Source organism: Podarcis tiliguerta (assembly GCF_965153285.1).
Source record: "Podarcis tiliguerta genome assembly, chromosome: 2".
Classification (NCBI taxonomy): Eukaryota; Metazoa; Chordata; class Lepidosauria; order Squamata; family Lacertidae; genus Podarcis; species Podarcis tiliguerta.
The window spans coordinates 102,052,363-102,064,683 of record NC_139535.1 but is presented as its reverse complement, the minus strand read 5'-3'; the positions used below and the strand labels follow the sequence as shown (position 1 = coordinate 102,064,683).

General features: G+C 50.1%; 1 protein-coding gene across 2 annotated transcripts in view; it reads right to left on the bottom strand.

Moving 5' to 3' along the window:
- The window catches only part of KCNH3 (potassium voltage-gated channel subfamily H member 3), a 142,278-nt gene that overhangs the window by 78,993 nt on the left and 50,964 nt on the right, over positions 1-12,321 (bottom strand). For both annotated transcript variants that reach the window (XR_014507992.1, XM_083427363.1), the window contains exons 7-10: positions 10,752-10,959; positions 7,203-7,469; positions 4,528-4,727; positions 1,029-1,278 (exon numbers count right to left, since the gene is read on the bottom strand). Coding sequence is in view for 1 of the 2 variants with exons in the window: in XM_083427363.1 (XP_083283489.1) it covers positions 1,029-1,278; positions 4,528-4,727; positions 7,203-7,469; positions 10,752-10,959 (925 nt within the window). In the remaining variant the exon portion in view is untranslated. The remainder of the gene's footprint in view (positions 1-1,028; positions 1,279-4,527; positions 4,728-7,202; positions 7,470-10,751; positions 10,960-12,321) is intronic.

The following is a 12,321-nucleotide window of genomic DNA, read 5'->3' as shown; positions in this document are numbered from 1 at the left end:
ACATCTTTTGGACTTCCCTCAACCTATTTGACAATTTTCCCTATTATCACTACTTCTCACATTTCTTAATTTTGCCAGACTCTAGGGTTGTGCGCTCATCTCACTCTATAGGCCAGGAGCCAGCGCTGTCCGCAGACACTTCCGGGTCACGTGGCCAGCATGACAAGCTGCATCTGGCGAGCCAGCACAGCACACGGAACGCCGTTTACCTTCCCGCTGGTAAGCGGTCCCTATTTATCTACTTGCACCCGGGGGTGCTTTCGAACTGCTAGGTTGGCAGGCGCTGGGACCGAACGACGGGAGCGCACCCCGCTGCGGGGATTCGAACCGCCGACCATGCGATCAGCAAGTCCTAGGCGCTGAGGTTTTACCCACAGCGCCACCCGCAACCCCCAAACTGGAAAGTGGCATTGGCAGGGCTTAAGAGTTGAGGACACAGAACAGAATGGGAATCTGATCTTCATCTTTGGGGTGGAAATGTTCCAGTTGTCTTGGCGGTGTATAAAACTTCAAGATGCTGTTGCGGAGTGATATGCTTAAATTTCCCCTCCATCTAAAAACTTTATTATTATTTATTGAATTTATATACCGCTCTATACCCGGGGGTCTCAGGACAGTTCGCAGAATAAAATCAAGATATAAAACCACAAAATACCTAATAAAAATAAAAACAGCAACCCAATACCCACCCCCCAACACACACAAAAAACTCACATTTTAAAAGGGTAAATCAGATCAACTAAAGGCCTAGTTAAAAAAAGAATGATTTTGCCTGGTGCCTAAAGGTGTACAATGAAGGTGCCAGGCAAACTTTCCTGGGGAGAGCATTCCACAGATGGGGAGCCACTGCAGAGAAAGCCTGCTCTCGTGTCAAGGAGAAGACCCTAATCTGAACCTTTAGTTTTTCACATGCAGCAGCTCTTAAGCAGAGGAGTCTACCTGCCTGTTCCTCCCTCCCAAATGCCATCAAATATCCCACCCCTTCTAGGAGGGAAGAGAAGGGTGAGGAACAAAAGAAGTTGCGGTACCTAGGATGGCGAGCACAGTGCCGTCTTTGAGCACCTCCATGGAGCCCGAGCAGACAAGGTAGAGGGCCTGAAGGGCATCCCCCTGCCGGATCAGGTACTCCCCTGGCGTGCAGAACGACGTGCGGACGCTGAGCGAAAGGGAGCGCCGGCAGCCCCGGCTGGCCCCCTCAAAGAGGGGCAGCTGCAGCAGCTCCTTGTGCAAGTGGAGAGCGATGTCTGCGCGAAGCTCATCTGGGAGGCTCTGCAGCAACTGGAGGGAGGAAAGGGAGGCAATGGTCACGGTGGCAGCATCACAACTGGTACCATCGTCAACACGTGGACTGGTGGTGCACTCCCCATTGCTTTTCCCCAAAAGCACACCACAAAAGTGATGAAAGTGAGAGAAGAGTGGTTAAATGGGCCCAAAGACCCACCATGGCCACTAATGGCAATCGAGTGCCTAAAATTCAAGTGTAGAGACCACATCACAATGGAGGACAAAATGAAAAATACAGAGTAGATTCAATGGTTTGTGGTCTCTTACCATAGTGACTTCCTTCTCCCTCCCTCTCTCTCACACACACTTTCCTTCCTCTCCTTCCTTCCTTCCTTCCTTCCTTCCTTCCTTCCTTCCTTCCTTCCTTCCTCCCTCTCTCTCTCTCTTACACACACACACACACACTTCTTCCTTTCTCTTACTCTCTCTCTCTCTCCCTCCCTCACTTACACACACACACACACACACACACACACACACCCCAAGTCTCCCAAATGGATGGCCTCTATGGCTCTACCCTTCAACCTCAGCTTTTGGAAGGAGGAGTTTGGAAAGAGTGATTCAGCCCAAGATTGACAAGGAGCAGCAGATCTTTCTTCCTGGATGCAGAGAGTCAGTGTAAGTCACGATTAGGATGCAAAATTTGGACTGGGGTGGTCTGGATCGAAAGCCTCTGTCGTTCCTCATTGTGGGGCCCACAGCCAGTCACACAACCCATTGCTGATACAGTCCCACCTTGGTTCTTGAACTGAATGCATTCCAGAAGTCCGTTCAACTTCTGAAAACGTTAGAAAGCCAAGGTGTGGCTTCTGATTGGCTGCAGGAGCTTCCTGCAGCCAATCGGAAGCAGCGTCAGGCGTTCGGGTTCCAAAGAACATTTGCAAACCGAATCACTCACTTCCAGGTTTGTGGTGTTCGGGAACCAAAACGTTTGATTCGTAAGGCGCTGGACAACCAAGGTACGACTGTACACGTCGTCATGACTCCTGAGGATAACACCTTCTACATTGCTTTGAATCCCTTGGGAGTAAGGATGGGGTGGCAAAACAAACATACTGTTTAATTCCACCTGCATCTGCTACGTTTCTATCTGAGCTCAGAGATAGTGCGGAATTTTGCAGTGGGCACCAAACAGCACCTGGCGAACAATGGCTTGTTTTGTTTTGAAACAGGTTTCAAGCCCGTAGGCCTGAAAAGATACGGGAAGGTTTTGTGAAACCTCATGTACCTTAGCGGAAGCAGTTTCCACTGGCCAGGACAGTGCTGCTGCTCCATGACCAGCAGAAAAAAACCACACAAAAACCCAGCACACAGGCTTGGCTTGATATGAATGTCTTACACAAGCCACAGAATTCAGCTGCTCATTTTGATGTCTCCCGCCTCCTGTTTTAGCACTATGTGCACACAGCTCTTCCCACACCCAAGAACTCTTGGGTGCTGGAGGCGGCGATGCTCCTGAATATGGAAGCCACGGGAATGGAGAGAGAGTTCTTGTGCTTGAATCCTCCTTGCTGGTTTCCCACAGCGATCTGGGAGACCACTGGGAGGACAGGATGCTGCACTAGATGCAGGGCTCATCTTACATTCTTGTCCTTGGAAAAAGGTCTCACACCCTTTCCTCCTCCTCCTCCCCCTCCCCACCAGGCTCTGATAGGCCAGTTTGATACAATGGACTACCTTCTAGCTCAGTGGCAGTGGGATTCCCTAGGGGGGCACTAAGAAGCAAGGGGGTAGCAAGGAGACGCTGGTGGTGTAAGTGACTACAGTGGTACCTCGGGTTAAGTACTTAATTCGTTCCGGAGGTCCGTACTTAACCTGAAACTGTTCTTAACCTGAAGCACTTTAGCTAATGGGGCCTCCTGCTGCCGCCACGCTGCCGGAGCACGATTTCTGTTCTCATCCTGAAGCAAAGTTCTTAACCTGAAGCACTATTTCTGGGTTAGTGGAGTCTGTAACCTGAAGCGTATGTAACCCGAGGTACCACTGTATAACACTTTGAAAAGCCGGCATCACTGGATCAAGTGAATAAATGAAATAATTTTAACTGGATTTTGAATAAATGTGCAATTGTTTCTGTGTCGATTTTTATTATGCTAGCCTCAGTGGGTCGAGCAAACCGCTCTTCTGATTAATGGTTGTTGTTGTTTTGTTTACAGGGTAGGGAGTGCTGGGGAGGAGCTCAAAGAACCAAGCCCCCCCCCCCAAAGTTAGGGAACCATTGATGCAGCTGTTCTGCAATGAAAGATGGTCGGAGGGGAAGATTCTGAATGGAATGCAAGGTTTAAGGCAGGCACCCTCCAGAAGTTTTGGGACTACAACTCCCATCATCCCCTAGCTAACAGGACCAGTGGTCAGGGATGATGGGAATTGTAGTCCCAAATCATCTGGAGGGCTGAGTTTAGGGATGCCTGGTTTAAGGTTAAAGACAGTGTGTAGGACGACGAGGGCAGATTTCAGCAAGGACTAAGGGCAAGCAAACATTTCCATTAGTTTATGCTCACCAACTCTTTATTTCCTTGCCCCCTTAATAGCCAAACCACTTTTTCTATGCATTCATTGCTACGGCACTGTATTCCACTCTTCCTGTCATATCTCAACCCCCAGAAAAAACCCCGGGTGCCTCCTTCTGTTGCAGTCCTCATCCTCACATGCATCCAACGCTTATTCCAAGACATTCAGCATGGCACATCATGCCCCTTGCCCAATTTTATCCTCATCACAACTCTGTGAAGCAGAGAGTAAAGGGGACTATGCCACTCCCCTGAACTGCATGGTGTCCAGGAGTATAGCCTTGGATTTGATTTTAAGAAGTGTTCAGCAGAACAGAAGGCTTCGCCGGCGTTCCTGAGGCACTTGCGCACTGCTGAGGTGCCCTAATCTTCCTCACCAGCTGCTCTCTCTGTCTCCTCCCAATCCCCTGCCCACTGGGTGGGAAAGCTTCTGGGTGGGAGAGCCAGTGTGGTGTAGTGGTTAAGAGCAGTAGTCTCGTAATCTGGGTAACCGGGTTCGCGTCTCCGCTCCTCCACATGCAGCTGCTGGGTGACCTTGGGCCAGTCACACTTCTCTGAAGTCTCTCAGCCCCGCTCACCTCACAGAGTGTTTGTTGTGGAGGAGAAAGGGAAAGGAGAATGTTAGCCGCTTTGAGACTCCTTAAAGGGAGTGAAAGGCGGGATATCAAATCCAAACTCCTCTTCTTCTTCCTTGTGGTTCGGGCCCACACCCCGCCCACGCCTCCCGCCTCACCTCACGAGTATCGATGCCGTTGCTGGCGCTCCAGGTGGCCTGGAAGTACTCCAGCATGCGCTGCTTCAGCGGTGGAGGGATGCGGTGGATGCGGATGTAATCGCGCAGGTCACGCGTGCGGCTGTGGTAGAGGAAGCGGCGCGCATACATGCGCTGGATGATGGCGGTCACGTTCCCGAAGACTACTGCGTGCATCAAGGCTGGGGGGGAGGGAGAGGAGAGGGAGGAGAGCGGCATCAAAACTAGTCCAGCAAACATGGAGCAGAATGTCCCCTCTGCAACCCCGTGGGATAAATGGCTACCCTGTTCTTCCTACCTGTGCAAAGTCCAAGCATTATATGTGACCTAAAAGCACAAGCAAGACATGGTGGCTAAGACACTGGTCTTCCCTGCCCTGCCTTTCCCTGAACAAAAATCCATTGACCTGCAACCTACGTACACTGGCTCCCAGTACGTTTCCGAGCACAATTCAAAGTGTTGGTGCTGACCTTTAAAGCCCTTAAACAGCCTCGGCCCTGAAGGAGCGTCTCCACCTCCATCGTTCTGCCCAGACACTGAGGTCCAGCTCTGAGGACATTTTGGCAGTTCCCTCCCAGCGAGAAGCGAGGTTACAGGGAACCAGGCAGAGGGCCTTCTCGGTAGTGGTGCCTGCCCTGTGGAACACCCTCCCTCCAGATGTCAAGGAAATAAACAACTATCTGACTTTTAGAAGACATCTAAAGGCAGCTCTGTATTGGGAAGTTTTTAATGTTTAATGTTTTCTCATGTTTTTAATATTCTGCTGGGAGCCACCCAGAGTGGCTGGGGAAACACAGCCAGATGGTAGGGGTATAATAATAATAATAATAATAATAATAATAATAATAATAATAATTACTACTACTACTACTACGCAGGTTGCAGAATTCTGAGGTAGTAGAATGTACCTCTTCAGGCTGCAGGTGGTGGGTCACTTTTTTGAAATGCCCCCCCCCCCAAGCAGGTAATTAAATTCCCTGCAAGTAATTTTTTAAAAAAGGAGCACCACTGTACTAGTTTTCTACTTGCTTTGGTGCTTTTCACATAAAAAAAGGTAAAGGGATCCCTGACCATTAGGTCCAGTCATGGCTGACTCTGGGGTTGCAGCGCTCATCTCACTTTATTGACTGAGGGAGCCGGCGAACAGCTTCCAGGTCATGTGGCCAGCATGACTAAGCCGCTTCTGGCAAACCAGAGCAGCACACAGAAACACTGTTAACCTTCCCGCCGGAGCGGTACCTATTTATCTACTTGCACTTTGACGTGCTTTCGAACTGCTAGGTTGGCAGGAGCAGGGACCGAGCAACGGGAGCTCACCCCGTCGTGGGGATGGAACTGCCAACCTTCTGATCGGCAAGTCCTAGGCTCTGTGGTTTAACCCACAGCACCACCCACGTCCCCGCTTTTCACATAAGGGAGCATTAAAAACATCATTTCACCCCCCCCCCACCTGCAGCATGAAGTAGTACAGGCCATTCCGCCACCTCAGAAGTTAACTCATCTCACTCCAAGCTCATTCTGCTACATTTGCAGGTCTCAATAGGCAGAGTTGTCCATTCAAGGTTATCAATCTCAAATCAACAGCTGTAGAAACAGATGAGACTCTGTGCCACATATTTCTCTCTCTTTTTAATCCTCCTGGGAGTGAGGGGGAACTGGCTTTTCACCTCCAGTTCATTAACTTTAGCGGAAGCTGAAGGTATTCCCTAATTTTGTGACCGTTCCACAGATTCACAGAGACAGGTGCTGGGTGCAGAAGCCATTATCCCGAGACTTTCTGCTTTCGTTTTCTAGGACAGCAGGCATGAGTGCAGCAGGCCTTGGCTAAGCTTGTGGACATTCCCGTCCCTGTCCAAGAATGCCACAAACTCCCAATGCTTGGGCCCACCTGCATCCTCCTTGCTGATGGCTGGCAAGAGTGGACACTAACCGCAGATCCTCACGTTTTCCCCTTCTCGTTTATTTCCTACCTTCTTCCATCTAAGGACAGTGGGTTGGTGGGATCTGATGTTGGACTGCAACTCCCATCATCCCTGACCATTGATCATGCTTGCTGGGGCTTGCTGGGAGTTGAAGTCCGACAACAGCTAGAGAGAGTTTGGATTTGATATCCCGCTTTATCACTACCCGAAGGAGTCTCCAAGTGGCTAACATTCTCCTTTCCCTTCCTCCCCCACAACAAACACTCTGTGAGGTGAGTGGGGCTGAGAGACTTCAGAGAAGTGTGACTGGCCCAAGGTCACCCAGCAGCTGCATGTGGAGGAGCAGGGAATCGAACCCGGTTCACCAGATTACGAATCTACTGATCTTAACCACTACACCACACTGGCTCTGGCCAGTATTGAACCAACCATTTTTAAGAACTGGGGCCGTGAAACTACCTTCCTGCCGTAAGGGAAGGTTCTCAAAACACCAGTACTGCCTTGCTGCTGGGTTTTTGGGACAGCACCAAATTAAAAGCCGTATTTATAGAAGGTGCTTGCCCCGTGGTTGTCATGATAACCAGATTGCCCAGGAGCTACAAAAAGGGAAACGAGGAGGAAGAGCAGAATGACATGTTGTTGTTGTTTTCTTTTTTTAATAAATCAACAAAACAAAACCTGCCGATGCTCCTCACTCCCAGCCCACTGCCGCCCCAGGCTTAGGGCCTTACTCACCCCCCACCAGCATGGTGCAGATGGAGAAAATCTTCTCCGAGTCGGTGTTTGCCGACACGTTGCCAAAGCCCACACTGGTTAAGCTGCTGAGGGCGAAGTACAGGGAGGTGATATAAGCGCTTCTCAGCGAGGGGCCCCCTAAAAGCTCCCACGTGCTGCCGTTCAGAGCCGGGCTGGTCCCGTTGGCGGAGTCGTCCTCAGCGCTGCTGTTCCTCTGAGCCAAGTAGTAGGGCGTCTCGAGGCGACGGGCCAGCTCCTGCAGCCACCCTGGGAGGAAGAGGAAGAGGAAGGGGGAAAGCAGGTTATTAGAAAGGTCCTCTCCTCCTGAAAACTAGCCAGCAAAAACCTTCAAAGAAACCAAGGATCTGGAAAAGGGTGTAGCATCATTTAAATATGTATATGTGTGTGTGTGTGTGTGTGTGTGTGTGTGTATATATATATATATATATGCAGGTTTTGGTGTCCTCGGGTGTCTTCCCGTGTAAAAGTTGGGGTGTCTAGGCGACGTTTCGACGAGGTCTCACTCGTCATCTTCAGGCTGGTGCTTTCGGCTTCTTGTTACTGGAACAGAGCAGGATCTCAGTGTTTGAGTTCCTATAAATACTGTTGAGGAGGTGTGGTGTATAGCCTCCAATGTTCTGGGCAGAGAGGAGGTTCCCAGGCTAGTGTGCCTTTTCTTCTTTTGTTCCTTAATTACTTGAGGGATATCTTGAGTGATTTCTTGAGTGATTTCCTGAATCCCACTTAGGTGGGTCATTAGGTGTGGATTAGTTGCTAAAGCCTTCGTGTCTTGAACTCTTGAACTTTGTGAAGAGTTTTTCTGAGAAGATGGCTGTACTGCACTTGGTTGTGCTCTGGCTTGGCTTCGTGTATAGGGGCGAGCTGTGGTTTTGTGGCCTGTGCCAGCCAGATCTGTGTAGGGATTGCAGGGGGGTGCAGCATCCGGAGGTGCCACCCTGGTTTGGCTACTGGATGGTGTCTGTAATTTATCTGTGGAGAGGATCTGGGTTTGGGTCTGGTGTGGTTGATTGGTGATGGCGTTCTGTGTGCCTCTGGATCTGGTGTCAGATTTTGTGGGGAGGGCTAATTTCCAGATGTCTGGCAAGCGGGATGTGTCGTCACGCTTGTTCATGTTGTGAGGGTGTTTCTCTATCTCGATGGCTTCCATGATTATTCTCTTGTGGTGATGTTCCATGTTAAAGAGCAATTTGGAATCTGCAAAATTAATTTCGTGTCCTGTTTCTTTCATGTGTTGGAAAAGAGAGGAAGTTTTTTCTTCTTTTTTGACGGCATTCTTGTGTTCTGCGATCCGTGCATTTATTCGTCTGTTTGTTTGTCCAATGTACGTGGCTGGGCAGACTTTGCAGGGTATTTCATAGACCCCTTGGTTTTCCAACTGAATTTTATCCTTGGGGTTTCTGAGGCTGAAATACCCTGCAAAGTCTGCCCAGCCACGTACATTGGACAAACAAACAGACGAATAAATGCACGGATCGCAGAACACAAGAATGCCGTCAAAAAAGAAGAAAAAACTTCCTCTCTTTTCCAACACATGAAAGAAACAGGACACGAAATTAATTTTGCAGATTCCAAATTGCTCTTTAACATGGAACATCACCACAAGAGAATAATCATGGAAGCCATCGAGATAGAGAAACACCCTCACAACATGAACAAGCGTGACGACACATCCCGCTTGCCAGACATCTGGAAATTAGCCCTCCCCACAAAATCTGACACCAGATCCAGAGGCACACAGAACGCCATCACCAATCAACCACACCAGACCCAAACCCAGATCCTCTCCACAGATAAATTACAGACACCATCCAGTAGCCAAACCAGGGTGGCACCTCCGGATGCTGCACCCCCCTGCAATCCCTACACAGATCTGGCTGGCACAGGCCACAAAACCACAGCTCGCCCCTATACACGAAGCCAAGCCAGAGCACAACCAAGTGCAGTACAGCCATCTTCTCAGAAAAACTCTTCACAAAGTTCAAGAGTTCAAGACACGAAGGCTTTAGCAACTAATCCACACCTAATGACCCACCTAAGTGGGATTCAGGAAATCACTCAAGAAATCACTCAAGATATCCCTCAAGTAATTAAGGAACAAAAGAAGAAAAGGCACACTAGCCTGGGAACCTCCTCTCTGCCCAGAACATTGGAGGCTATACACCACACCTCCTCAACAGTATTTATAGGAACTCAAACACTGAGATCCTGCTCTGTTCCAGTAACAAGAAGCCGAAAGCACCAGCCTGAAGATGACGAGTGAGACCTCGTCGAAACGTCGCCTAGACACCCCAACTTTTACACGGGAAGACACCCGAGGACACCAAAACCTGCATTCCTGTACCCGTGAAAATCTACGAAAGCATATATATATATATATATATATAGTGCTGGAGGAGACTCCTGAGAGTCCCATGGACTGCAAGAAGATCAAACCTATCCATTCTGAAGGAAATCAGCCCTGAGCGCTCACTGGAAGGACAGATCCTGAAGCTGAGGCTCCAATACTTTGGCCACCTCATGAGAAGAGAAGACTCCCTGGAAAAGACCCTGATGTTGGGAAAGATGGAGGGCACAAGGAGAAGGGTATGGCGGAGGACGAGATGGTTGGACAGTGTTCTCAAAGCTACCAGCATGAGTTTGACCAAACTGCAGGAGGCAATGGAAGACAGGAGTGCCTGGCGTGCTCTGGTCCAAGGGGTCACGAAGAGTTGGACACGACTAAACAACAACAACAAGCCCCCACTGAATTCAGTTGGCCTTACTTCCTGGCTAGCATCTCCTTCACGAGATCCCTGCTCATCTCTGCCCACCGTTATCTCTGCCAACGAAAACTGGGCAGCGGAGAGGCAGGGTCTGTTTCCTTTCACTCGCTTTGGTTTTTTCCAAAGTGCCAGGAGAAGTTGGGATCTTCAGGCAAGCTCCACAGAAATGCACGAACAGCCCCTTTCCCTCTCTTGCTAAAAACAACCCAGCGCACAGAAGAGCCCAAAACATGCCCCAAAACAACCCCGCCAACATCAGTTGCGCCAGCTGCAGTTATCAAGGGGGGAAAATATTGCTTGCTTTTTTAAAAGTGACGGGGGGCGGGGAGAGGAAAAAGGTGTGCGTTTGTGTCAGTAAATCCCACGAGATCCAGTAAGCGAGGGGCTTGGGAGAGATGCGCCAAGTGGCAATAAGCGCCACCTTTTGAGCACCGAGGCTCCGCCCGCTGATTGTCAGGATCCGAGTCCCAGAAGATTTGGCAAGGTAAAGGCAGCGGTTGCTTGCTAAGCCTGCCGTCACGCAGTCCCAGGAGTCGGGTAGACAACAGTAATTATAGGAGAACTCATCGCCCCCAAAGTGAAAGCGAGCGAGCGTGCGCGCCAGGACTATTATTTATGTGGCACCTGCAGCATCGGTTTGCATGCACGCGTGTGCACGCACGCACATGCACACACACGTGTGCACGCCCCCATTGAATGTCCCAATGCTTGCTTATTTGGCGGAAAGAGCAAAGACTCCCCCCCCCAAAGGAAAACAACCACTCACCGATCCCCGGCAGCTGAGAGGGGCTGCTCTCGACTTCGCGCTGCCCGATGAAGTACCAGACGCAGGCGACCCAGTGCGCCAGGAGCGCAAAGACGGTCATGAGGAGGGTCAGCACCACGGCGCTGTATTGCGAGTACCGGTCCAGGTTGGGCAGCAGCCGCAGCAGGCGCAGGAGCCTCACCGTCTTGAGCAGATGAGCCCCGAAGTACTGAGTGGGGTGGGAAGGAGAGGGAAAAGGAGAGAGAGAGAGAAGTTGCGTCAACTTGCATTGCCCCCTCGGGCGCGGAGGGGAGCTGCAATGTGGAGGGCCGGGGTGGGAATCGAACCACGGAAGAAGAGGAGGTCCTGGAGGGCTGACGGAGGGGAAATTGTGGGAGGGTGATGGGCATAGGTGCCAACTACCTGGGGCCCTGGGTGCCCGAGCACCCACAAAATTTTCCATCAAGGGAACAAGCACCCACAAATTTTGGTCCCAGGGCAAAGCATGCTGCGTGGCATGCATGACCCCAGGCACCCACGGCTGTGGGGGCAGGTTGGCGCTCCTGGTGATGGAAGAAGGGATCCTCAAGAATGGGGCTTCAAGCAGATGTGGGTGGGTGGTGAGCTTGCCCCTTCAGAATGCATCTCCCTCTGAATTAAATGCAAGTTCAGACCTTCCAAGTGTCCCTGTTTTCCAGGGATGTCCCTAATTTAGAGAAGCCATCTCTGTTTCTGATTTGATCCCGGAATGTCCCACTTTTCCTTAGGACGTCCCTATTTTCATTGGAGAAATGTTGGAGGGTATGGAGTTATCCGACCCCCGAGCTGTCTGAAGGCAATCCTGTACAGAGAATGTTTCATGTTTTATTATATATTTATATATGTTGGAAGCTGCCCAGAGTAGCTGGGGCAACCCAGTCAGACATGTGGGGTATAAACAGTAAAATTATCGTTGTGGAATGGGATGTCCCTATTTGCATTGAAAAAATGTTTACTATCTTTCCTCCCAAAATTTAAAGCATGATTTTTTTGGGGGGGGAAGAGTAAGGAAAAGGATAACAATAAAATATATGCCAGGTCTGCTAATGAATTAGCTTAATTAGCTAAACAGCTTTAAAGTGCATCACGCTTAGATTTAGGTTTTTACCGTTTCCGTCAAGGCACCAGCCAACAGCCCAAGTGGCCGTCTCATTATCACATTTCTGGATATAGGCCTGCCACAAACTGGGAGGTCATCTGAAAAATGGGAGGGGGGGGCATGTGGCTGGGTGGGTAGAGCTCAAAACTGGGTTGGAGCCCAGGTAGCAGGACAGCCCCCTAGGAAAGGGGAAGCGCTATGCCATTGTTTAAGAGTGAAGATTTCCATAGGAGCAAAGGGAAGCTTCTGGCTTAGCGCTAACAGCAGTTTTGAAGTGGGGAGGGGTTTTAAGCAGAACCGCACCATGGAGGGGGTGGGGAAAAAGGAAACTCGCCTCCCCACATATTTGCAGTCCTGCTTGTCCTCCCACACACACAGCGCTGAAGCTGTTATGGTTTGAAAAACAAAAAATAGATGCATTCCAGTGTATTCATGTTTTTAACATCATGTCTG